The sequence below is a fragment of the Scyliorhinus torazame genome, chromosome 15 (genome assembly GCF_047496885.1).
Source record: "Scyliorhinus torazame isolate Kashiwa2021f chromosome 15, sScyTor2.1, whole genome shotgun sequence".
Classification (NCBI taxonomy): Eukaryota; Metazoa; Chordata; class Chondrichthyes; order Carcharhiniformes; family Scyliorhinidae; genus Scyliorhinus; species Scyliorhinus torazame.
The window spans coordinates 152,556,436-152,583,696 of record NC_092721.1 but is presented as its reverse complement, the minus strand read 5'-3'; the positions used below and the strand labels follow the sequence as shown (position 1 = coordinate 152,583,696).

At 45.4% G+C, this 27,261-nt stretch overlaps 2 protein-coding genes across 5 annotated transcripts in view; one reads left to right on the top strand and one right to left on the bottom strand.

Annotated features, from left to right (window-relative positions):
* The window catches only part of pomp (proteasome maturation protein), a 27,625-nt gene extending 13,455 nt beyond the window's left edge, over positions 1-14,170 (bottom strand). Inside the window, exons 1-2 of the mRNA XM_072476951.1 lie at positions 14,013-14,170; positions 11,340-11,440 (exon numbers count right to left, since the gene is read on the bottom strand). Of these exons, the coding sequence (XP_072333052.1) occupies positions 11,340-11,440; positions 14,013-14,015 (104 nt within the window). The 5' untranslated portion in view covers positions 14,016-14,170. The remainder of the gene's footprint in view (positions 1-11,339; positions 11,441-14,012) is intronic.
* On the top strand, positions 14,081-27,261 carry LOC140391908 (protein NYNRIN-like). Of its 4 annotated transcripts, none has more exons than XM_072476950.1 (2): positions 14,081-14,214; positions 16,091-27,261. In XM_072476950.1, the coding sequence occupies exon 2, from the start codon at positions 17,804-17,806 to the stop codon at positions 18,971-18,973; it is 1,170 nt and encodes a 389-aa protein (XP_072333051.1). In that variant the 5' UTR covers positions 14,081-14,214; positions 16,091-17,803; the 3' UTR covers positions 18,974-27,261. The 4 variants fall into 4 exon arrangements, with proteins under 4 accessions (XP_072333051.1, XP_072333048.1, XP_072333049.1 ...); XM_072476947.1 differs by having other exon boundaries at positions 14,084-14,214; XM_072476948.1 differs by having other exon boundaries at positions 14,129-14,467.

Below are 27,261 nucleotides of genomic sequence, written 5' to 3'. Positions count from 1 at the left end.
AGGAAGGCCGATGGAGTCTGCACATTCTCTCCGTGTCTGCGAGGGGTTCCTCCGGGTGCTCCAGTTTCCTCCCACAGTCCAAGAATGTGCAGGTTAGGTGGATGGGTCATGCTAAACTGCCCCAAAGGTTAGATGGGGTTACAGGGATAAGGCAGGGGAATGGGTAGGATGCTCTTTCGGAGGGTTCCTGCAGACTTGTTGGGTCAAATGGCCTCCTTCTGCACTGTAGGGAATCTAATGATTCTACCTGCTCTAATACACAGACAACCCAAACAGAAAAGTATATTAGACCCAACCAATCTTTTGATATTAGCAAACACAAGGGTGATTGAGAAACTGTATTTTTAACCATAGACATTGAGAAAACAAAATGGACCATAAATCACCCAATAGGCAGCTCCTAACTGCCAACAGTTGTAGTGACTGCTGTACTGATGCAACCATAAGATGACACTGCAAAGAGGAAGTTTCTCTCCGTCCCAAACCAAAACCATTGTGAGGAGTTGAGGTAAGTGTGGGAGTTTAGGAGAATAAATCTTCATCTTTTACCTTCTTAACATTTAGCACAAATTGCTGGTAATTGATGAATAGACATTTAAGTATATTTTTTGGCCTAAGGAAAGTAAAAAAAGGTCTCTAATTTGGGCAAAGAGGGAGCTGAATAGGGCAGTTAGCAACTGGCTAGGACAGGCTCCTGAAACAGGAGGCTGAAAATATAAAAACAGGCCTCAAACATGCAGTCTGTGTGGGTTGCTAGCTGCAGTGAGTGAGACTCTGGAGTTAAGTGTGGGAGTTTAGGGAAGTGGGGGAGAGAAGTATTTGTTTCCCTTACTACGTCCACAGGTTAGTGGGCCAGGAGCAGACCGAAGCCGGAGAGGTAAGTTGCAGCAGTCCTACAACATTGAGTTAACACTTCCATGTAATATCACAGGTAAGGATTTGGTAGATGAGTATTTTCCTCTTTTTGGACTTGCTTTGAAATTGAAGGCTAGGTTGAAAATGTTAGTGCGAAAGTAGATAAGTAGTAAGATTAAAAACCAATTGAAAATCTAATAAAATAAAATAAGGATGGAGGGCCAGGCAATGTGCTGTAGTTGCAGCATGTGGGAGATTGTGGACCCCATTGTGGTTCATGTGACCACACCTGTAGCAATTGTTGGTTGCTCGAGGAACTTCGGCTCAGAGTTAATGAGCTGGAGTCTGAGCTTCAGACATTGCAACACTTCAGGGAGAGTTACCTGAACACTGTTTCAGGAGGCACTTGCACCCCTTAGATTACCTTGCAGTAGCCTCAGGCCCTGCCCTTGTCCAACAGGTACCTTGGGCTGGATTCTCCGATTTTCAGGCTACGTCCTGACGCCGGCGTGGGAACGGTGGCATTTTACGACCGAGGTTTTGGCGCAAACAGCTACCGATCCTCCATTTCGTGGGGGGTTAGCAGTCAGGCAGCGTAGAGCACCCGGCTCTAGCTGCCAATACAGCTGGAGAATTGCCGGGTCCGTGGCCGCGCATGCGCACGGCAGCAGCAGCGCCGTGCAACATGGTGCCGGCCGTGCACAGACCCAGTCTGCCAACTTATACCCCACCTTTGTCCGGCTCGCGACCCCCAGACCACCCCCAATAGTGCCCCAGCCCCTGCCATAATCCCCCTGCCCACGGATCGGCCCTCCCCTGACTGTGGCAGTGCTGGACTGAGTCTGCAGCCTCCACGCCGAGTTCCCGACAAATAATAGAAGAGACCAATGCCGTCGGGAACTCGGCCAGTCGGGGTCGGAGCATCGGGGGGGGAGCCTCAGGCAATGTCCGGAGGCTGTCAATTAGGCGTGCGGTGCTTTGGAGGGGGCAGAGCAGAGAAAGTGGCCCGCCCCCAATCTCAGCATGAACATTTATTCTCTGGCCGATGGCCGAACGAGGTTTCGCCATTGGTGACCGGACAGTCACGCGCCTTGAATTCGATCATGGTCGGGAACAGGAGGGTGTGGTTACAAGTGAGGCAGGTAGAGGGATCCAAGAGGTAGCACTGCAGTAGCCACAGACCCCACCCTTGTCCCACAGGTTGGAGATTCTTGCTCCCTGTGTGGACAAGAGCAGGGACTGTAGGGAGGATGAGCAAACTGACCACCGCAATGTGGTACAGGCAGCCAATCAAGTGGGGGCAGAAAAGATAAATGTAGTCAAAGTGAGGCATAGTATAGTTTGGGGAACAGACACCGTTCTCTGTAGTCAGATGGAGAGTCCCGACGGTGGTGTTGCCTGCCCAGTGCATCTGTTCCGGGCTGGAGAGGAACTTGCATGTGGGAGGGGGGAGGATCTCGCTGTTGTGGTCCATGTAGGTATCAATGATATAGGTAGATCAAAGAAAGAGGTCTGCAAAAGAGCTAGGTACTAAATTAAACAACAAAACCTCAAAGTTTATAATATCTGGATTATTACCTGAGCCATGTGTAAATTGGCATAGGGTACATAAAATTAAGATATGAATATGTGGTCAAAGACTGGTGTGGGAGAAGTGGATTTCGGTTTGTGGGGCACTGGCATCGGTACTGGGGAAAGTGGGGGTTGTACCATTGGAACAGCCTACATCTGAGCTTTGCTGGGGCTATAGTCCCCTGGACCTGATGGGTTGCAGCATATTAAAGGAAGTAGCTTTCAAGATAGTGGATGCAGCCATAGCAACCTTCCAAGAATCCTTAAATACTGGAACAGTCCCAAAGGATTGTAAAACTGCTAATGTAACAGCTTTATTCAAAAAGAGGGAGACAAAAAAGTAGTAACTGAAGACCAGTTAGCTTAACTTCTGTCATTAGGAAAATGTTAAGAGGCCATTATAAAGGATGTAATACCAGAGCATTTAGATATGCATAGTATATTGTAGCAGAGCCAGCATGGCTTTATGAAGGGAAAATCATGCTTGACAAATTTATTAGAATTTTTTGAGGTGTTAACGAGCAATGTGGATGAAGGGGAACCAGAAAATGTAATATACTTGGATTTCCAAAAAGCGTTCGATGAGGTAGCACACAAAAGGCTACTTGGCCCATGGTGTTGGGGGTAGTATGTTAGCATGGATAGGGGATTGGCTAACTGATAGAAGACAGAGTTGGGACAAGAGGAGCATTTTCAGGATGGCAACCTATAACTAGTGGAGTGCCACGTGCTGGGGCCACAATAATTCAAAATATCTATTAATGACTTGGACGAGGGAACGGAATATACTACAGCCTACAGAGGAATGTAAACAGGTTAGGTGAGTGAACAAAAACTTGGCAGATGGAATATAACATAGAAAAATATAAAGCTATGCACTTTGGTAGGAAGAATAAAGGAGGTGAATATTATTTAAATGGAGAAAGACTGCAGCAGAGAGGGATTTGGGGATCCTCGTGCATGAATTACAAAAAGCTAGCATGTAAGTTCAGCAGGTAATTGGGAAGGCAAATACAATGTTGGCCTTTATTTCAAAGGGAACAGAGTATAAAAATATGGAAGTCCAGCTAAAATTACATAAGGCACTAGTTAGACCACATCTGGAATACTGTGAACATTTTTAGTCCCTTTGTCTAAGGAAATATTTGCTGGCATCGGAGGCAGTCTAGAGCAGGTACACTAGGTTGATCCCAGGTATGAAGGGAATTTCTTATTAGGAGAGGTTAAATAGATTGTGCCTGTATTCAATGGAGTTTAGAAGAGCAAGCGGTGATCTTATTGAGACATATAGGATTCACAGGGGGGCTTGACAGGGTAGATGCTGAGAGGATGTTTCCTCTTGAGGGAGAGTCTAGGACCAGAGAGCATAATCAAAGTGTACGGGTATTAAGACAGATGCGGAGGAATTTTGTCTCAGAGGGTAGTGAATCTGTGGAATTCTTTACTGCAGAAATCTGTAGAGGCTCGATCGTTAATTGTGTTCATGGCTGAGATAGACAGATTTTTAATCAGTAATGGAATCAAGGGTTATGGCGATAAACTGGGAATGTGGAGTTGAGGGTTAAAGCAGATCAGCCAAGATCTGATTGAATGGATGAGCAGACTCGATGGGCTGAGTGGGCTACTTCTGCACCTATGTCTTGTGGTCAGTGGGTAAAATGCAATACTGCACGGCCATTCTGTAAGATCACCATTGTTTTCACCCAGAACCATTGTAAAATGATGAAGTGTTTTGTAATTAAGAGAATTTCCTGCTTATCCAGCCTGAAAGGAAATTGTAGCTTACATTCTTCACCTCTGTCCTTGATCAATTATATCTCTGTTCAGCTCCTCCACTTAGGAGGCAGCATCTGCATGCTTAGTAATAGACAAAAATCCGCAGGCTTTGTCAATCAAACTGTGAAGAGTTGAATCACTTAACTATTAACAATTAATAGTGTTGTGCAGAGAATTGATCACATTTAATCTGGAATGCCATGTTCAGTTTTAGACATTGAATACTAGGAATGATACACTGGCCCTGCAGGGATTGCAGTATACATTCACCAGAACGCCAGGGCTTATGGAATTAAATGAGGACAATTTGCACAAACAGTGCTAGTATTTCCTTCAGCATAGAAATCATGGCGATCAACCACAATCTAATTAAATGTCAGTAAAGACTAGAGGGGTTACATGGTCCACTCCTGTTCCTTATGCTCCTGAAGCACAAACCAGCCACCCAGAACAAAACTGATTCAGCTATCATGTCAAAAGTTTAAAACGTACATTTCCAAGTAATCTATTTCTCAATCAGTGCTTCGCCATAATGCGCATCTATAAATAGATATTGACTGTGTAACCCAGTTCCAGAAACCACTAATTAATTTTCCAGATTAACCTTTCATTGTTTGTTTCTGCAGAACTGACGTTTTTGGCTCCACAACCAGGAAAGACAAGGTACTGAAATATGATGGTTCTTTGAATAACAAGGTAGTTTCACATTTGTAAAAAAACAAAAATACTTCCTTTTTTGTTCCAATTAGTTGTTTACACAATAACAATCAATCCAACTAAATATAGTGTTTTTGCAAAACTAAGATACTAAAATATTAATATGTTGTCATATTACAAATAAATTTCTCTCCCCATGTCTGCATGGATCTCACCTCAACCCAAAAATATGCAGGGTAGATAGATTAGCCACACTAAATTGCCCCTCAATTGGGAAAATTAAAAAGAAATTTCAAGGAGCTGTCTTTCTGATCCCATTTCTGTTGTTGTAAACTATTACATTTGAAACCTGTTCTATGGACTTACAGGGGCATTTCTTTGAAGCAGAAAATGTTATTTTAGGCCCACACAACATCACTTAAGATGCAAATTACAGATATAGAACTATGACATCATTAGCTCTTTAAGGATTTGAGTATCATTTAATCCAATCTACTATGTCAAGTAAATTATTCCACAGAATGTGCATACTTAAGAATCAAATTTGTATGCTAGTTTGGAAAGTCTCTTGTGCAATCTATCCAATTTCAGAACTGATTACCACCACGCCTACAGCAGTCAAGGCAACTCATAAGCTCGACTAAATTCCACCCCTAAAATGTAGAACAGAAAGACAATGATGTAACCCTATTCCTTCCACAGGTCCTCATAAAATACTTACCAATGATGAACTCTACAAGTACTTCAGTGCCAGTAACGTAGGATTGGTGTATTGGTTTCTAAATTTAACGTATTTTTAATTCAATTTATTCTTTTAATATCCCATCCACCACTCCCCTGTTTTCTGAATTTGTTTGTCACTACAGGATTGTCACATTTCATAGAATCCCTACAGTGCAGAAAGCCTTTCTGCCCATCGAGTCTGTATCGACCCTTGGAAAGAACACCCTCCTCAAACCCACGGCTCCACCCTTTTCCATAAACCAGTAACCCCACCTAACCTTGGATGCTAAGGGCAATTTAGCATGGCCACTCCACCTAACCAGTACATCTTTGGACTGTGGGAGGAAACCGGAGCACCCAGAGGAAGCCCACTCAGACACAGGGAGAAAGTCCAAACTCTACATGGCAGAACAAAGTGCTTCCTTCTGCGCTGTAATCATTCAATGGATTATGTAACGAACTAATCAATTTTCACCTTGTTGCTATTTTTTGGGACTGAAGTTGTAGAATTAGATAAATAATTCCAGCAGTCTGCAGGCTTAACTCTGAACAACATACTAGTTTAACAACAAACACACTAGTAGAAATGTACAATCTCTGCATGACAAATGTTACTATTCTAAAAGAATCTTAATCCTGAAATACAAAGAAAAATACATAATTGACAAAAATAGGCAACACTGAGACATGGGGTTCTTTGGATTCATTTAATACAAACAAATTTGAGTGGTAATAAGCTAGTAATAGGCAAAACAAAATGTAGTTGCATCAATATTGCTTACGTTCCAAGAACAAATAAATATCAATGGGTGGTTAAGTCAGTATTTATAAAAGAATCATGGGTTGCAGGTTTAAATATCAAAACTCTCTGGTCCATCTCTTCAATTCAAACAATTCCTGCTAGCTTGAATTATATCTCATAACTAGAGAGTAGATTTGCGAGTTTTATTCCAAACACAGGACTCTAAATGCAGTACTTGCAGCAACTGAACTCTAATCAGCTTTTGGTGCCACACCACTGTAATGTCCGTAATTAAAAATCATCCTTTGTGACTCTGACAGTAGAAGATTTTCAGCCCTGGTCTTTTCTGCACCTTTGACCACACCACCCTCTCCAATACCTTTCTTTCATTATCAAGCTCAGTAGAACTGTCCTGTTTAGTTCCATTCTTGCCTATTTTGTAGCCAGAGCACCTTTCTGCCCCCACACAAGACTGCAGGATGCCATAAGGATCTGTTCTTGATCATCTCCTCACCTTGCAGCTGTTTGCATCTGTAGACATGAAGTTAACTTATATAATATATAGACATCCAACCCCTCCACTGCCTCTGTGCTGTCCAACTGTTTATCCAACATTCAGTATTCAATGAGCCACAAATTTCTGTGGTAAATATCGGGAAGACTAAAGCCACTATCCTCAGCTCTCATCACCAAATCATTTTCCCGCCCAATCACGGACTTAAGTTGAAACAGACAATTTACGATTTTTTTTATAAAAAGATTTTTTATTCAAATCTTCAACATTTGTACAACAATACACAAGCCCCCGAGCCCCCTTGCACTCCTGGACAGCAACCAGATCCCCAAAATGTAAAACAAACAAGCCCCATCTCTGGTGGAACCCGTCACCTGCCCGTCTCAGAGCAAATTTCACCTTCTCCAAATACAGGAACTCCATTAAGTCCCCCAGACACGCCGATGCTCGGGGGGGGTGGGGGGAAGAGAAGCTGACCTCCACCCCAACAGAATCCGGCTGCAAGCAATCAATGAGGCGAAGGCTAAAACATCTTCTCCCACTCCCGTCTGCAACTCCATCAGGTCTGACACCCCGAATATGGCCCCAAAGGACCCCGCTCTAATTTCACATGCTGAAAAACAATCCCCAATATTTCTCCAACTTCAGGCAGGACCAGGACAAATGGACATGATTGGCTGGGTCTCTCCCATACCGCTCTCAACTATCCTCCGCTCCCTCAAAAAGCCAGATCATCCTTGGCTTCATTAAGTGCGCCCTATACACCACCTTTAACTGAATCAAACCCAGCCTCACACGAGGTCAGGGCATTACCCCGTTGCAGCATGTAATTGATAATATGGAATGATGTGGAGATGCTGGCGTTGGACTGGGGTGAGCACAGCAAGAAGTCTTACAACACCAGGTTAAAGTCCAACAGGTTTGTTTCAAACACTAGCTTTCGGAGCACTGCTCCTTCCTCAGATGAATGAAGAGGTATGTTCCAGAAACATATATATAGACAAATTCAAAGATGCAAGACAATGCTTAGAATGTGAGCATTTGCAGTTAATTAAGTGTTTACATAGCCAGAGATAGGGGTAACCCCAGGTTAAAGAGGTGTGAATTGTCTCAAGTCAGGGCAGTTGGTAGGATTTCGCAAGCCCAGGCCAGGTGGGGGGGTGAATGTAATGCAACATGAATCCCAGGTCCCGGTTGAGGCCGCACTCATGTGTGCGGAACTTGGCTATAGGTTTCTGCTCGGCGATTCTGCGTTGTCGGGCGTCCTGAAGACCGCCTTGGAGAACCCATACCCGGAGATCAGAGGCTGAATGCCCTTGACTGCTGAAGTGTTCCCAACTGGAAGGGAACATTCCTGCCTGGTGATTGTCGTGCGATGTCCGTTCATTCGTTGTCACAGTGTCTGCATGATCTCACATCCATCCTTCCTGTCTCGAATCTATGATTCCCTCTTATTGGCATCACCCTTAACCCTGCCCTCAACTTGGAAGTGCTGCCAAACATTCCCCCAAATCTTCAGCGTGGCTACCATTACATGATCACCCGAATACTTCCCTAGGGTGAACGGTAGTGGTGCCATTGCCAGCGCCCGTAACCTCGACTCTTTACAAGAACCCGTCTCTATCCGCACCCAAAAAGCCCCTGTCTCCTCACTCCAGACCCACACCTTCTCCGCCCAGCAAAAGTACAACAAGTTCGGAAGGGCCAAGCCCCTCGACTGCCGCCCCCTTTGGAGCACAGGCTTCCTTATTCTAGCTACCTTCCTTCTCCACACAAACGATGAGACCAGCCTGCCCACCCCTCAAAAGAATGACTTTGGCAAGAAGAGCAACAGACACTGGAACAGAAACTATGGCAAAAAAAAATCATTCTTACTGCCTGCACCTAGCCTGCCAACGACAAAGGGAGACTGTGCCATCTCACCAAGTCCTCCTTCAGCCTCCCCAAGCTCTGAAATTTAGCTTACAAAGTCGTGCCCAATCCGACTGTTTACAAGCTTAGTACTGTATTCAACCTTAAGCTGAACCTCTGAACCTAAAGCTGAACCTCTGAACCTATACCCTCATCATCACAAAGATGATTATGTTCATTCTGGAACATTGTCAGCCTCTGTCCCAGCCACCTGCTCTTAACTCGATTCCATTTCTTTATCACTTCCAGACTTTATTCCAATGGTATAATGGCATTTTCCAGGAAAAGGACACTGGGCCACGGTATGGAACAGGACAGATTTAGAGGGAGATGGTGGTGTAGTGGTTATATTGCTGGACTACGAATCCAGAGGTTCGGGTGAATGCTCTGGGGACATGGGTTCAAATCCCACCACAGCAGCTGATGGAATTTAAATTGAAAGCTGTTCTCAGTAATGGTGACCATGAAACTATTGTTGAACCCTTCTGGTTCACTAATGACCTTCAGGGAAATAAATCTGATATCCATACCCAGTCTGGCCTACGTGTAACTCCAAATCCACCACAATGGAAGCCCTCTGAATTGACCCTGCAAGCCATTCAGCTCAAGGGCATAGAGTGGTGACCAGAACTGCACACAGTATTGTATCATAACCTCCCTATTCTTATATTCTATGCCTCAGCTAATAAAGCCAAGTATTCCATATGCCTTTTAACCACCTTATCTATCTGTCCTGCTACCTTCAGGGATCTTTGGATGTGTACCCTAAGGTCCCTCTGGTCCTCTGTACTTCCTGGCATCCTACTGTTCATTGTGTATTCCTGTCCCTTGCTAGTCTCCTCAAAACAAAATCCTTGATCCCATCATTCTTTCTTGTCCAATTTTTGAATATGTTTCCGCATCCCAAATTTGTGCCCATCTTTCCCGGAACTCCATTTTTGAATCCCTCCAATCAAGTTACCACCCCTGCCACTGTACCAAAACAGCTCTCAAAGTCATAAATGACATCCTATTTGACTGTGAGAAAGATAAAGCATTCTCCTCATCCTTCTCGACCTGCCTTTGGTACGATTGACCATGTTATCGTTCAACATCTTTGACTACATTGACCTCATACCATTCTTATCTAATTGTAACCAGAACATCAATTGCAGTGGCTTCTCTTCCTGCTCCTGAACCATAACCTCTGGTGTTCCCCAAGGATCTATCCTTAGCACCCCTCCTATTTCTCATTTAAATATTGCTTCTCGAGAGCACATTTAGTTTTTACATGAGCTGTTGACACCCAGCTCACTACCAGTTCTCTGACTCCTTCGTTATTGCTAAATTATCAAACAGAGTCAAATGTACAATCTTCTGATGCGTAGTTACACATGTTATCCATTACACCACTGAGTCAGTCAGTAAGCCGGTGGTATTCCCAATTGGTCTACCATCCACGTATGGACAGGCTCTGCACCCCCTCAGCTTCAAAGAGCAGAGAACAGGCTTTCTCAGACTACTACAGCCATAGATAAAAGTGTGTGCTTAAGTAGAATGGTCAGTGGGGTTATGCCTGGCAAGGTGGGCTGCTCTGTACTATTTTTGTCATTCCAGGGGCTGTTGTAACCTGCTGGCTGGCTCTAAATTAAATAAAGGCTTTCCCAAGAATTGAACCCATGATCGGCCATTTACGTGACAGGAATTTTGTCCAAATAAATAGTAGGAAGACTGAGCACTCCAGGCTGTTTCCTAGCTACCAATGCCATCCCTCTCCTTGGCAACAAACTGAGACTCACCCAGTCTGTACTCAACCTCGGATCATGCTTGACCGAGAATAACTTTCCAATTCCATATTTGGGATATCACTGAGACCACCTATTTCCACCTCTGTAATATCACTTGACTTTGCCTGCCCAAGTTAATCTGCTGTTGAAACCCTGATTCATGCATTTTGTTACCTCTAGTCTTAACTACTGCAACTTACTCAAGGCTGGTCTCCCATTCTATCGTCGGTAAACTTGAGTCCAAAACTCTGCTGCCTGTGTCTCAACTCACAGCAAGTACCCTGTTCTCACTGGCCTACACTGGCTCGTGGTCTAGATGACATAAGGAGGCTACAAAAAGATATAGATAGGCTCAGTAAGTGGACAAAGATCTGGCCACTGGGACATATTGTGGAAAAATGTGAAATTATCAATTTTGGCAGGAAGAATAATAGAGAAACATTATCCATATGGTGAGAGATTGCACAGCATTGAGGTGCAGAGGGATCTGATTGTCCTTTTGCATGAATTGCAAAAGTCAATAACAGTAATGGCTGAACTCCATGATCATCCCACAGAATAACTCTGTCCCTAGATTCTCACAGATCACACAATATACATTGGCAAAGAGTGGAGAACAGGAAGACAAACCAGTCAGTAATGTTGTCAACTTGGAGGAAAAAATGCTTAGACAAACAAGCTGTTCTAGGTATTTAACAGAACTTCCCACCAAGTTATTGGTTTTGAAATACTTAACTATGTCATACCACAATTCTGAGTAATTTTAGTATTATTCAACAATAATTTCAGCAATCAATATCCATACAAGCTATACAATACTTACCCTCGACGCAAAGTATCATGCACACCATAGGGTCCTGCATGAGGAGCAAGTTCACCAACAGGAACACTGTCCTTCAGCTGGGATTTAAGTCCTCTGGTATACTGTAACAACAATATTACAAATGCCTAAAAAGTGGGCTTCATTTGCAAATATTATATAGCTTACAACAGTGAAATGCTATGCAACTGTTTAGTCTTTCTGTAGAGCATTCCATTTATAGTAGAGGAGATTTGTTGCCAATGTGCTAATCTTGGGGTAAATAAATGGACATGGTACTTAATGTACTTAGAGCAGCCAGCAGTAACTGCTCTTGGCACAATACAAACCATGCTCCATTTATTAATGTTCCAACTCTCAGGGATACCCAATGACATATGCACTCGATTGTAAAAGATTCTTGACCAAGTTGATATTAAACTGACAATTCAAATACACTTTTCAACTCAAACTTGCATATTTTACCTTGAAAGGAGGCCTTTTAAAATATGCATGTGACTTTATTATAAAGGTCACTACAGATGATGTCACATGAACATATAAATGATACCCATATCCCTAAACTTTTGGTATCACAATTCACAGAATAGTACCCCCAACAATATAGAATTGAAATCTCAATAGAGAATGTCAGTCATGTTGTTCATCAGATATTCCATGTCATATTGCAAGTACTGTAGCATCATAAAATATATCAGATAGGTGTAGCAAGCTCACCCTGAATCAGACAATACAAGTCCAAAAGATCTAGATGTAGTGTAGAACTGTCATGGGCAATTAAGGATGGGCAATAAATGCTGCCATACCAACGATACCCATTGCTCATGAATGAATAAAAAGTGCCATCTTTTGGAAGAGACATTAAACAAAGGTTCCATTTGTAAAAAAATTAATTTACGCGATGCAGACATTGCTGGTTAGGCCAGCATTTAGTGCCCATCCCTCGCTGCCCTTCAGAAGGCAGAGGTGAGTTGCCTTCTTGAACAACTACAATCCTCGAGGTGTAGGTACACCCACAATGCTGTTAGGGAGGGAGTTTCAGGGTTTTGATCTAGCGAGTGAAGGAACGACAATATATTTAGTAATCGGGGTGGCGAATGACTTGGAGGGCAACCGCCTGGTGGTGGGTTTCCCAGATATCTGCTGCTCGTCCTTCTAGATGGTTGTGGTTGCAGGGTTGAAAGGTGCTGCCTAAGGAACTTTGGCGAGTTCTTGCAGTGCATCTTGTAGATGGTACACATGCTTGCTTGCCACTGTTCGGCAGTGGAGGGATTGTCTCAGTTGAAACTTTTTTTAATTGAAGGACAGTTCTAACCAACATTTATTTCTCAAACAACATCACTACAAAAATAATTATTGTGTTTGCCAACGCCTCATGGCTTTGTGCACAGTTTCCTATATTACAAAAGTGACTGGCGGCACAGTAACAATGGTTAGCACTGTTGCTTCACACGCCAGGGTCGCAGGTTCAATTCCCAACTTGGGTCACTGTCTGTGTGGAATCAGCACGTTCTCCCTGTGCCTGCGTGGGTTTCCTCTGGGTGCTCAGATTTCCTCCAAGTCCCAAAAAACGTGCTGTTAGGTAATTTGGACATTCTGAATTCTCCCTCTGTGTATTCGAACAGGTGCCGGGGTGTGGCGACTAGTGGATTTTCAGTTTGGACAGAACGGCCAATAGCTTACATTTCCAGAACCCTGGCTGGCACAGAGCACCACTGTGCATAAATTGAGAAGGAAGAACTGGCCATCATATTGTCAGTAAAGAAATTCCACCAGTAAGTCTATGGGCATCATTTCACATGGGCTCGAAAGACATGCTGCTAGGTAATTTGGATATTCTGAATTCTCCCTCCGTGTACCCAAACAGGCGCCAAAATGTGGCGACTAGGGGCATTTCACAGTAACTTTATTGCAGTGTTAATGTAAGCCTACTTGTGACAATAAAGATTATTGTAAAATAAAGTGACAGGCTATAAAGCTGCATGGATTTCCCCGAGGTTCTGAAAGGGGTTGGATAAAAAGTTTTTTCTTCAACAAGAGCAGTAGTCTCAAAAGGGCCGTGACTGGGTGAAAAAGAAAACGTGCCGGGCTGGTTTTCAGAAATCCCGTTGAAGCAAAGCGGGACTGAAACCGCTAGCCCGAGCAAACAATTCCGAGGTGCTCCTCCCTCACTTCAATGTGCTGCTTTATAAAAACGCCGTGCAGCAACCCACTGATGAGAAGTTTCGCTTTCGGTGGCGGCCTCTCGACTCCAGAAGGAATCGTCAAGTAAATGAGGCCGTTGGATGGGAATTAGTCTCGGAGACGGCCCGCTGCCCCTCGCACGGCGTCAGCCGCTTGAGAAAGCGGCGCCGGGAGCCCTCAGCCGGCCCGCCCGGGAGCCCTCAGCCGGCCCGCCCGGGAGCCCTCAGCCGGCCCGCCCGGGAGCCCTCAGCCGGCCCGCCCGGGAGCCCTCAGCCGGCCCGCCCGGGAGCCCTCAGCCGGCCCGCCCGGGAGCCCTCAGCCGGCCCGCCCGGGAGCCCTCAGCCGGCCCGCCCGGGAGCCCTCAGCCGGTGACTAATCAAAATTGAAACCCGCCCGCTCCGGAACCGGCCCCCCGCCGTCCACCAGGCGCATGCCGGTCGGCCCGGCTAGCTCGCCCAGGCCCCAGTAGCCCTCAGCAACTCCGCTTCTCACCATCTCCAATGCCCGATTTTCACCCTCCGTCTCCGCTCAGCGACAACTTCCGACCAGGTGATCCCCCCCGGGCGCGCGCCACTTCCGGCGGCTGCTTCCCGCTCATCAAACCCGGAGAAGAGGAACGGCCCCGTTAATAAACTGCCCCAAACTTGCAGCATGCGTATCTCGGTCTTTTGGCTAAGATCAAGCCCAAAATGAGGTGCGATGTCTCTTCTGGTCAGCTCGGATCTTGAATGTCTCCCTTGTGGAAATTATGCGTTGGATTCAGTTTGAATTTGAATTGTTTTTTGGAGCAAGAAATGAGATGGATTAAGAGCTTCCCTTGTCCATTCTGCTCATTGGCTTTGTAACCATAAGAATGGAGTAAAAACTTAAATTAAATCAAATACCTTTCCGGGAAGGAAAAGTCAAATTATTCCCCCTCCCCAGTAACCCCACATAACCTCTGGAAGGTAATTGTCAAATGTGGATCCTATTATTTAACATTTTTATAATAAGTTACTCAAATGAAGCTTAAAATTCTAAGGAAATTTGTTATATAAACTGGTTAATTTTCTTCAAGATGAACCAATGAGAAGACAGATGATGACATAGAAAGCTCTCACACTCAATTTCTATTCACAATGGTGTGATTTCAGTTGCCCAGTCTAATTGAGCTCAGAACTAAGTTGGGTCATGTATATTGTAGAAATATTGAAAATAGAAGCAAGAGTTGGCCATTCAGCCCTTTGAGCCTGCGCCACCATTCAACATGATCATTGGCTGATCCTCCATCTCAACGCCATACTCCCAGTCTTTCCCCATACTCCATGATGCCTTTAGAGTCTAAAAATTATCTATTTCCTTCTTAACTATATTCATTGACTTGGCCTCGACATCCTTCTGTGGTAGAGAATTCCACAAGTTCACCACCTTTCCAGTGAAGAAGTTTCTCCTCATCTCAGTTCTAAATGGCCTACCCCATATCCTGAGACTGTGACCCCTTGTTCTAGACCCCCCCAGCAAGAGGAAACAACATCCCTGCATCTAGTCTGTCCAGAATGTTATATGTTCCAATGAGATCTCCTCATTCTTCTGAATTCCAGTGAATACAGGCCCAGTCGATCCAATCCTCATACAAAAATCCTGTCATCCCAGGAATCAGTCTGGTGAGCATTCGCTGCACTCTATGGCAAGTATATCCCTTTCTTAGATAAGAAGACCAAATCTACACACAGTACTTAAGGTGTAGTCTCACCAAGGCCCTGTACAGCTGCAGTAATATATCCTTGCTCCTGTATTCAAGTCCTCTTGCAAATGAAAGCTAACATTCTATTTGCCTTCCTAACTGCTTTTAGCCCCTACATGCTTACTTTCAGTGATTGGTGTATTAGACACCCAGGTCGCTTTGTATGTCAACATTTCTCAATCTATCACCTTTTAAATAATACTCTTGTCATTCTGTTTATCCATCAGAAGTGGATAACTTCACATTATCCACGTTATACTGCATCTGTTGTGTATTTGCCCACTCACTCAACTTGTCTAAATCACCTTGAAGCCTCTTTTTTACATTCTCCCCACCACCCACATTTCCACCAAGCTACATGTCAGCAAACCTGGAAATATTACATTTAGTTCCCTTACAAAATCATTGATGTATATTGTGAATAGCTGGGGTGCAGCAGTGATCCCTGCAGGACTCCACTTGTCACTGCCTGCCACTTTGAAAAAGATCCATTTATTCCGACTCTCTTGTTTCCTGTCAGCTAATGAATTCTCAATCCATGTCAATATATTACCCCCAATCCCATTTGCTTTAATTTTGCACATTAACCTTTGATGTTGGGCTTTATCAAAAGCTTTCTAAAATTCAAATAAACCACATCAGCTTGTTCACCCTTATTTATTGTACTAGTTACCTCCTCAAAAAACTCCAGTAGGTTTGTCAAATGATTTCCCTTTCATAAATCAATGTTGACTTTGGCTAATCCTATTAATATTTTCTAAATGTCCTGTTATCATGTCTTTTATAATAAACACCAGCATGAGGCTAACCAGTCTGTAATTCTCTATTTTCTCCCTTTTTTAAATAGAAGGACTACATTTGTACCCTCCAATCTGCTGGGACTGTTACAGAATTTTGGAAGATGATGACCAATGCGTCCAGTATTTCCATGACCACCACCTTAGTACCCTGGGATGTAGATTATCGGGCACTGGGGATTTTTCGGCTTTCAGTCCCACTAATTTCTCCAGCACTATTTTTTTAGTAATACCTGTTTCCTTCAATTCCTTCTTCTCACTAGACCTTTGGTACCCTAGAATTTCTGAAAAGTTATTTGTGTCTTCCTATGTGAAGACAAAACTAAAAAGTAATTGCTTAATTGTTCTGCCGTTTCCTTGTTCTCTATTGTAAATTCTTCTGTTTTGGACTTTAAGTGACCTATGTTTGTCTTCACTAATCTTTTTACATATGTATAGAAGCTTTTGCAATATGATTTTATGTTACATGAAAGCTTACTGTCATACTCTATTTTTCTCCTATTAGTCAATCTCTTTGTCCTCTTTTGCTGAACTTCTCCCAAACCTCAGGCTTGCTACTTTTTCTAGCAATTTTATATGACTCCTCTTTGGATCTAATATTATCCTTGGATTTAGGCACCTAGTGTAGACACCTGGGTTGGCCACTTCCCGACTTAAAATGGAGAACCGCAAAAGCTGAAGGGAAATTCAGCCAACACAGGCAAAGACTAGCAAATACAGAAATCATGTATATTGAAACCTGCAAAACAACCAGACAGCACTGAAACCAGCAGCCATCTGCATAGTAATGTAGCAGCCATCTGCATAGTAATGAGCGATTCCAAGGCACAATGGCAACAGTTAAGTCTCAAGTCAACGCTCGCTACAAGATAGGCGCCCTAGCTACCAATCCATACCAGCTTTTGAATCCTGCAGACTCAGGACCTGTACGAAAGGCCATTTGTTCCCCTGACCTGGTGGGCCAGTCCGAAGCTAAGTATCGGCCTTTTAGTGATAGGTATAGCCTAGAAAGTAGAGTTTATGCATGAGTAGTGATTTACTGTGTATAATAAATGTGTTTTGATTTGAATCTTACTAATTGGTGTGTTGAGTTATTGATCATTACTTGAACTTGAACCTGGTGGTATAAAGATACCTGGCGACTCTAGAGCAAAGATTAAACAAACAGAGCAAATTACGAATTAAGAGCCAACCAAAAGTTAGCAACATATTACTGGTGACATCCTGACAGGACCCGACTTAGAAGTGGCTTAACCACTCCGGGAGAACCCAAAATTTGAATTATAAATCCAATTGGGAACAGAAAAACCTCAAGTGTTCAAGCAGTTCTGATCAATCCTCTTAATTCGGAAGTGTGTTAATGCATGCGTAACTAATAGGGCGATAAGGTAAACTGATAGATTTTTGTTGCGAAAGACTGTCGGGGGTTTGTATTCCGGAAAATAGCAAAAGCTGTACCCATAATTACAGCACCGCCTTAATACCCCTCGTTCCAAATTTTAAGAGAAGTATTCAGAGAGGAAAGATGGCAATGCAGGCAATGCAACGCCTCATGAACCCCAAAGAATTTGTGGTCGCAGCGACCAGCAGTAGAGTAGGACAGTGTCCCGTTTGGGAAGAGGAAATCAGAAAGTACCTCAAAGGAAAAGGATGGCCCCTTTGGAGCGAATTCTGTGACAATGAGGAAACAGGATCCGGGAGTATAGGACATACTTGGTGGGAGAACCTGTCAGAGATTCATAAGAAGAGCTTGGGGAAAGCCGATGGCAATCGTGTCCTGTTTGGCACAATTGCGAGGCACAGAGGAGGTCGTTCGGACGCTCCGTAAAGAGATAGAGGAGACACATCGAATGAGTAAGGTCGATGTGGGCGAGATAGAGAAAGAGAACCTAGAATTAAGAAGGAAGTTAGCAGCAAAGGACGGAGAGGTGGATGATGCCAAGAGGGCACACCAGTCTTGTCTGGCGCACCTAAGCAGCTTCCAGACACAGTACGAAAAGACCTATCAGGACACGCAACGTGCAGTCCTGGTAAGAGAGGAAATAGACAAACAGGTAGAGGCATTGCAAAGGCAGAGTAGCGACCTGAAAGCAGCATTACGAGCACTCCATTCTACCACCACGGATCACAGACAGAGCTCAGTAGATCACGCTAAGTGCCGGAAGCAGATTGCAGAACTGCAGTCTTTGCTTTCAGTTCAGAATGGATTCCAGAGCACCTTTGGATCCCAGTTAGATGCAGAAGACGGCCCGGATTGGGAAGAATTAAATGAGACCACGCATAGATATGTTCAGGGAACATGTGCGCAAGGAAAGCCCCAGAAGAGAAAAGCGCCCCAATCCCCCACAGAGCAGATATTTCAGGCTCCAATGAACCCAGTCACCTCCCACCGCACAGCCACATCGGACGACACGGAATTTCTGTACACCACCTCCTTAACAGTGACCCAATTACGGGACGCGTGCGATAAAATCACACCGTTCCTCCCCACCTCAGACCCCCACCACTTCTTTGCCAGAGTAAAACAGCAGGCTACCATGTACGGCCTGGATGAGCGAGAGCAAGTAAAGCTCACAGTTTTGAGTTTAGACCCTTCGGTCGTAGCAGCCCTTCCCGACCCACAGAATGTAGGAGGAGGCACCCTTGCAGAAATGCATATCACGATCCTAGACACGATCAGCTACAACAGAGGTGACCCCGTAGAAGGCCTCAATAAGTGCAGGCAAAAGAAAACCGAGCACCCCACAGCGTTTGCTGGACGCTTGTGGATCCATTTCGCAGCTGTTTTCGGAGACTTAGACCGCGCCCATTTGTCCCCAGACAACATGGCCAAATGGACCCACACCCTTATCTCCCATGCCACAGAAAAGGACAAAAAGCTTGTGCCAATTATGATCCCTCAGAGGAGGTTCATAATGAGAAATGAGTTGTAAAAAGATTGTCCCGCACCTGGGAGCAATCTGTTCAAAACAAACCCACGAACAAAAATCCTGAAGAACAGCAGGCAGAAGCAGACATGCACACAGTTAAGGCACACCAGAACCCCGCATGGGTAAATGAAGGCAGGAACAGCTCCCCACAAAAGTCACAGGAGTGTTACAACTGTGGACAGTTGGGACACTTTGCAAGAGAATGCAATGCCCCACAAAAGCAACAGAGAGCCCAGCAGACAGGCACTCTAAATAAAATCAGGACATAGTGTTAGAACCCGTTCAGATCAGACAGACCTGAACGGAACGGACTGACGGTGTTCGGGCTCCCCCAGTTGGGTCTGCGACACCCTTTGGGATAGGTCCGGCCGACCAGTAGTTGCAGCAAAAATACGGGGACAGCCCATCGCGTTTCTCTGGGACACAGGGGGGTGCCGCACCACAATAAATTCCTCCACCATGTTTCAAAAGGACACGTGGCCCACTACAGCCACCATCACCCTCAGTGGCTTTACAGGCCACTCACAGCAGGGACACATCACAGCCCCTGTACCCATTCAAATCGGCAACATCACCACCAAGCACCCCATAGTTTTAATCGATCTACCCCACACAGCAGAACACATTTTCGGCATAGATTTTATGAATTCCCACAATCTATCCTTTGATCCAGTCAACCAATGTGTCTGGAGAATGGCAAAATCTGCAAGAGCCTCCGCAACGCTCACCATAGGAGAATATGCAAACAAGATTAGCGCAGTAGGCAAATTTTGGTTTGACCCGACTACGATTAGCACGGACAAGCAGGTTAGGGCAGTTTTACAAAAGAACAGGACAGCATTCGCGACCCACAAACACGACTGTGGCCGGATGACTGGTTCAGTACAAATCATAGGACCTGACCCTAGATCCCAAAAGCAATATGGATTTCCCCAAGAGGCAGAGGGAGAAATCGCAAAAGTTATCGACAGCTGATTAGAGCAGGACGTACTCAGATCAGTAGCCTCTACTAATAATGCCCCGATTTGGCCAGTGAGAAAGCCCGATGGATCATGGCGACTGACCATCGATTACCGGGAACTCAACAAAGTCACCCCTGCAGCAGCCCCCACGGTAGCCACAAGTCCCGAGACCATGCTCAAACAGGGACTCAACTCACGATACTTTATGGTTTTGGACGTCAGTAATGGATTCTGGTCCATTCCATTGGCAAAAGCGTGCCAATACAAATTTGCCTTCACTTTTAAAAATCAGCAGTACACGTGGACATGCCGTCCACAAGGATTCCACAACTCCCCCTCCATTTTCCACTGACAGTTGGCAAATGGTTTGTCAAAATTTTCTCGCCCCGAATGTCTGGTCCAGCATGTGGACGACCTATTACTTCAGACAGACCCCAAGGCAGAGCACATTGAGCTTCTGGCCGAACTCCTACAGAAAATTGGTTGTAAAGTTAACCCCAAAAAGGCCCAGATTTTGGAAAACAAAGTGATATATTTGGGTACAATTATCACACATGGTAAATGAGAGAGCGAGCATAAAAGGATTGACTCGATTGCCAAATTGCCCCTTCCCCAGAATGTTTCAGCCCTCCAGTCGTTTTTAGGACTGGTTGGCTACTGCCGAAACCACATTGACGGTTTCGCCAGCAAGGCAGCACCCCTCTCAGACCTAAAGAAAGGAGCCCCCTAGGAATGGCTTCTGCAGCATACGGATGCTGTGGACTTATTGAAAAGAGCACTCATTGCAGCCCCCGCACTACAAGTTCCAGACCCGCTCTCCCCCTATGCGATAGAGGTAGCAAGCACAGACCGCACCCTTTCGGCCGTGCTCCTCCAGGAACGGCATGAACAGTTAAGGCCCGTGGCTTACAGGTGAGGACCTTGAGAGGATTGTTATCACCAAGGAGGTAGTGATGGGCAAGCTAATGGGGCTAAAGGTAGACAAGTCTCCTGGACCTGATGGAATGCATCCCAGAGTGCTAAAAGAGATGGCTAGGGAAATTGCAAATGCACTAGTGATAATTTACCAAAATTCACTTGACTGGGGTGGTCCCGGCGGATTGGAAATTAGCAAACGTGACACCACTGTTTAAAAAAAGAGGTAGGCAGAAAGTGGGTAATTATAGGCCAGTGAGCTTAACTTCGGTAGTAGGGAAGATGCTGGAATCTATCATCAAGGAAGAAATAGCGAGCATCTGGATGGAAATTGTCCCATTGGGCAGACGCAGCATGGGTTCATAAAGGGCAGGTCGTGCCTAACTAATTTAGTGGAATTTTTTGAGGACATTAACAGTGCGGTAGATAACGGGGAGCCAATGGATGTGGTATATCTGGATTTTCAGAAAGCCTTTAACAAGGTGCCACACAAAAGGTTGTTGCATAAGATAAAGATGCATGGCATTAAGGGGAAAGTAGTAGCATGGATAGAGGATTGGTTAATTAATAGAAAGCAAAGAGTGGGGATTAATGGGTGTTTCTCTGGTTGGCAATCAGTAGCTAGTGGTGTCCCTCAGGGATCAGTGTTGGGCCCACAACTGTTCACAATTTACATAGATGATTTGGAGTTGGGGACCAAGGGCAATGTGTCCAAGTTTGCAGACGACACTAAGATAAGTGGTAAAGCAAAAAGTGCAGAGGATACTGGAAGTCTGCAGAGGGATTTGGATAGGCTAAGAGAAAGGGCTAGGGTCTGGCAGATGGAATACAATGTTGACAAATGTGAGGTTATCCATTTTGGTAGGAATAACAGCAAAAGGGATTATTATTTAAATGATAAAATATTAAAACATGCTGCTGTGCAGAGAGACCTGGGTGTGCTAGTGCATGAGTCGCAAAAAGTTGGTTTACAGGTGCAACAGGTGATTAAGAAGGCAAATGGAATTTTGTCCTTCATTGCTAGAGGGATGGAGTTTAAGACTAGGGAGGTTCTGCTGCAATTGTATAAGGTGTTAGTGAGGCCACACCTGGAGTATTGTGTTCAGTATTGGTCTGCTTACCTGAGAAAGGATGTACTGGCACTGGAGGGTGTGCAGAGGAGATTCACTAGGTTAATCCCAGAGCTGAAGGGGTTGGATTACGAGGAGAGGTTGAGTAGACTGGGACTGTACTCATTGGAATTTAGAAGGATGAGGGGGGATCTTATAGAAACATATAAGATTATGAAGGGAATAGATAGGATAGATGCGGGCAGGTTGTTTCCACTGGCGGGTGAAAGCAGAACTAGGGGGCATAGCCTCAAAATAAGGGGAAGTAGATTTAGGACTGAGTTTAGGAGGAACTTCTTCACCCAAAGGGTTGTGAATCTATGGAGGTCCTTGCCCAGTGAAGCAGTAGAGGCTCCTTCATTAAATGTTTTTAAGATAAAGATAGATAGTTTTTTGAAGAATAAAGGGATTAAGGGTTATGGTGTTCGGACCGGAAAGTGGAGCTGTGTCCACAAAAGATCAGCCATGATCTCATTGAATGGTGGAGCAGGCTCGAGGGGCCAGATGGCCTACTCCTGCTCCTAGTTCTTATGCCTCCAGAGTCTCAGATGTTGTGGAGCAGGGACGGGACATCACTGTTAAAAGGACCAAGACCCTTCTTTTGCAGGGACGGGACATCACTGTTAAAAGGACCAAGACCCACACTTTCTTTGCAGATAACCTACAGTACCCAGGCACCCCCCACCAATGTGAAATCATCTCACCGCACCACAACACAGGCCCCTTTATTGCAAAAACACCCCCCAGAAAGATAGGTAGTCCAACCCAGAGCCCCAAGCACACAGACACGTGCGAACCCATGAGAACATATGTGGATGGATCTTTCACAATATTAGAAGGGAAGCGCATAACAGGATGCGGCATTTACGTCGAGGATGCGCAGGGACGCGCCCTAGAAGAAATAGCAATAAAACTACCAGGCCACTTAGGCGTGCAAGCTGCAGAACTTGCGACCATCGCATACATAGTGGAACGCCCAGATTCCTTCCCCAGCCCAGCAGACATATATTCGGACAGCCTCTATGTCTGCAACAGCCTTACGGAATTCCGACCCCTGTGGAAAGCAAGAGGATTTGTTTCCGCAGAGGGAAAACCCCTCCCTTCAGCCCCATTGCTCTGCCACATTTTAGAGAATGCACAGGACAGGACCTTTGGAATAGTTAAAGTTCGTAGTCACCACCGTTCCTCCCCCCCGGAAATGTAAACGCCGACGCACTGGAAAAAGCAGGTTCCAGGCACGGATATTTTTGGACACCCCCCGAGAGCGCACCAGTGAATGCAGATCAGGTCTCGCAGACTAATATCGAGGATTTAGTACATGCCCAGAAGCAGGACAGCAATCTCATGGAGATTTTGAAAGGAAACTATCCAGCACCCTATGATAGATTCAAAAATGCACTGACCACACATGACGGTGTGGTGTTAAAAGACACCCTTTATGTGGTTCCTGAACAGGACAGGAATCAGCTCATTTGTTTGTTCCATGACAGTCATGGACATCAGGGAATTGATCCCACTACAGCCCACCTCCGGCAGCTCTGTTGGTGGCCCAGTTTAAAGGAAGACGTAACGCACTACGTTGAGAATTGCCTTATCTGTGCCCAGAACAATCCGGACAGATACGCCAAGAAAGCTCAACTTAGTCACACCCGCCCCGTTAATGGCCCCTGGACTAACCTCCAGATCGATTTTATAGGACCATTGCCCCCTTGCAGGAATGGTTACAAATACGTATTAGTCGTCATAGACACTTTTACGAAATGGGTAGAGGCATTCCCATCCAGAACGAACACGGCAAAGACCACAGCCAAGATCTTAACCCACCACATCTTTACGAGATGGGGACTCCCCCGCAGCATTGAATCTGACCAAGGTTCCCATTTTACGGAACGTGTCATGAAGAACGTCCTCACGATATTTGGCATTATCCAAAAATTCCACATCGCATACCACCCCCAGTCAAGTGGTATCGTGGAGCGCATGAATCGGACCCTAAAATCAACCCTCAGAAAAATGGTCCAACAAAACAACACCACTTGGGATTCAGTCCTCCCTTTCGCGCTGATGTTTTTGAGAAATACTGTCTCAACTTCCACAGGTTACACCCCACACACTCTCATGACCGGACGCCCCATGGAAGGCACAGAATTATTATTAGGATTGGACTTGACCAGTCCCGAAGTGACGGCCCTCACACACGAGAACGCAGTCAAACAGTTAGTGGAGAATGTAAAAACGGCTCAGCTAGCAGCCGCAGTAAGATTAGGCACACGAAAGAAACAGAGCAAGGCCTGTTTTGACAAAACTGTGCATGCAACTGAGTTTGAGGTAGGACAGCAGGTCATGCTCTCAATTTACAACCCCAGCACATTCCTGTCACAAAAGTATTCGGGTCCGTACTCCATTGCGGACAAAGTAAGCCCCTCCGTCAAAAAATTAAGTACCCCAACGGAAAGACTGCGTGGTTCCATATTAACCAGCTTAAGGCATATGGCCCACAGTCCAACCACGCACACCACGTCATGCTCGACGCAGCAGACCACACCCTGCCCACACCCAACGTATCCCTACCCTCCCCCAACACGGCCACCTCATCCACGGACTCGCCCTCGACTCCACCCCCGACCTCTAGACTCCGCCCTAGAACGCCCACAGGCAGCAGCGACTGTGACACAGACAATAGCCACAGCACGCCTCCCTACTATCCCCAGGCAACAGGACCCACACCCAGCGAATCTGACCACGATTCGAGTCATCCCTTCCTCATCACTTTCCTCAACAAACACCCTACGATGACGATTCCGTCCCCACAGAACTAGAGACCACCTTTTGGCACCGCGATAATTCGTTCAGGCTCGTCCGGAACGACGAGATGGACCCCAAATCGCATCATGCAGCCCTATCAGCCCTTATACACTCCAGAGTATGGCATCCGGGAGAAGATGATGACTTTGAGTCTGACTCCCAAAGCGAGAACCCCTTCGCGACCCTGTTCGCAACCGATAACTGAGGTGGCCAGATGATGTTTTAACAAGGAACCGCTTGGGAGAAAACGGTGTCCTTTCTGATGGAACCTGCAGCATGTTGTTTAATGTTGTTTGTTACTGTTAGTGTTAAATGTTGTTCGTAAGATCGGAAATTTTTTCCACGGCCCCATGCCTTATTTGTCTGTAGAAACCTATGAGAACTTGCCAGCACACTCATCAGCAGAAACCGCTGCGAGCTTGCCAACCCCCCGTTCATAACTGCCCTTCTGGTTCGAAGGAAGAACCTTTACGGCAACCCCCCACGATGACTACATTTTTGCCTGTTCTTGTCGGTTGCTCAGGCAGTGGAGAAACGGCATTGGTCTCCGCCCTGCCTGAGGACCCCCCTCTGGTCAGCTACGCTCGGGTAGAGCACACACGGCATTGGTCGCCGTCCTACCCGGGGATTTCATCCAAATCTTACCCGTCGCGGCCCATACGCACCTCATTTCGGCACTTTTGGTTCAAAAAAGTTTTGTTTTGTTTTCAGGCGACCCTTAGGTTGCCATCCCTATGCTATTTACATCCTCAAACATTTGGATGGTAAATCGCACAGCCTGCAAGACGGCTCGCACTGTTTCAGTATTTTTTAGTGTGTCTTGTCCGGAATATTCGGTTTAAAAAATAAATAAAAATGAGGGAGTCACACATAGTGACAAATTGTAAAGGGAGAATTGGCACTAAAGTACAGACATACTAACGGACGAGATATTAACCAAGATAGTAACAGACACTACTCTTGATCCCACAGAACCCCAGAAGCTCCAGGAAAAGAGATGAAACGGAAAGGAAGAGAAGAGAAGAGAAAGAAGAAGACAATGAAGACAGCATACGAGTTTTTCGTCATAATGTGTACCCGGTTTCGCGCGAACGCGAACCCCCTGACCCCAACCCCCCCCAGCCGTTAATGATTCACTTCCCCATAGCACCCATAGCCCAGTAACAGGCAACACCACACCACCATGGTGTGATAAGCTCATAACGTGGTACTCCCTTTCCTACGTAGTCGAATCCCTATTAGTGTTGGCGATACTCTGCAGCATCGTGCAGACTATCCGCATGAGGAAATGGAGAAGGAGAGCCTACCGCGCTAGCACCCCGGTATACAGAATGAGATCCCCTATTTTCTGTTTTCACCAGACCCCCGAACCCGTCGATCTGTAATAAAGGACATTCGTTTGCGTTCGTCTGTAAATAATGAAATGGAAATATTGTACACCCCTGTGCTTGACTGCCAAGCCAGGAAAAATGTAAATGCTGCTATTATTTTGTATTGTTTAGGAAGTTAGAATGATTGAATGTGTGAGTGAGTGTAGTTTATTGAGGACAGTTAGAGGTACCGTTTTTTTAATTTTGTAATGCATGTCCCTGTTTTGACATTGCGCCACTTAGAAATTGTTAGTTAAAACTTTTCTTGCATAGTCAGTGTAGAGGCCATAGAAGAGTGCTCGCTGGGTCAGGGAATGAAGACAATGCAGTTATGTGATCCTTCACGCTTCGCGTTGGGGATCACAAGGAGGGAGTGTAGCCGCCTGGGTTGGCCACTACCCGACTTAAAATGGAGAACCGCAAAGGCTGAAGGGAAATTCAGCCAACACAGGCAAAGACTAGCAAATACAGAAATCATGTATATTGAAACCTGCAAAACAACCAGACAGCACTGAAACCAGCATCCATCTGCATAGTAATGCAGCAGTCATCTGCATAGTAATGAGCGATTCCAAGGCACAATGGCAACCGTTAAGGTGAATAAAGCCAAGCCAGACTCCTTGGCGCCAGCTGGAGCCAAGACAAAGGAAGGCCAACGGACACTTCGGGACCGCCCAGTGATCAGGGAACAACTCCAGTATTGGAGAAATCGATCCAAGTGATCGGGACGCAGTCCAATCACTTGGAACCAGGTACGGGGTCCGCCCCGAAAGGTGGGAAGCCCCTGGGGACTATAAACTAAAGCCCCCAAGTTCAAATCGTCCTTCTTTGGCAGGGTCACTCAGCAACTTGAATCAACCCGTGAGAGTGACCTGTCTCAGCTGCTGCCAACCAAGTAAGTCTCAAGTCAACGCTCGCTACGAGATAGGCGCTCCTAGCTACCAGTCCATACCAGCTTTTGAATCCTGCAGACTCAGGACCTGAACGAAAGGCCATTTGTTACCCTGACCTGGTGGGCCAGTCCGAAGCTAAGTATCGGCCTTTTAGTGATAGGTATAGCCTAGAAAGTAGAGTTTATGCATGAGTAGTGATTTACTGTGTATAATAAATGTGTTTTGATTTGAATCTTA

Coding starts and splice junctions, on each gene's coding strand:
- LOC140391908 (XM_072476947.1), top strand. CDS start 23,301: ATGGAGATTTTGAAAGGAAACTATCCAGCACCCTATGATAGATTCAAA.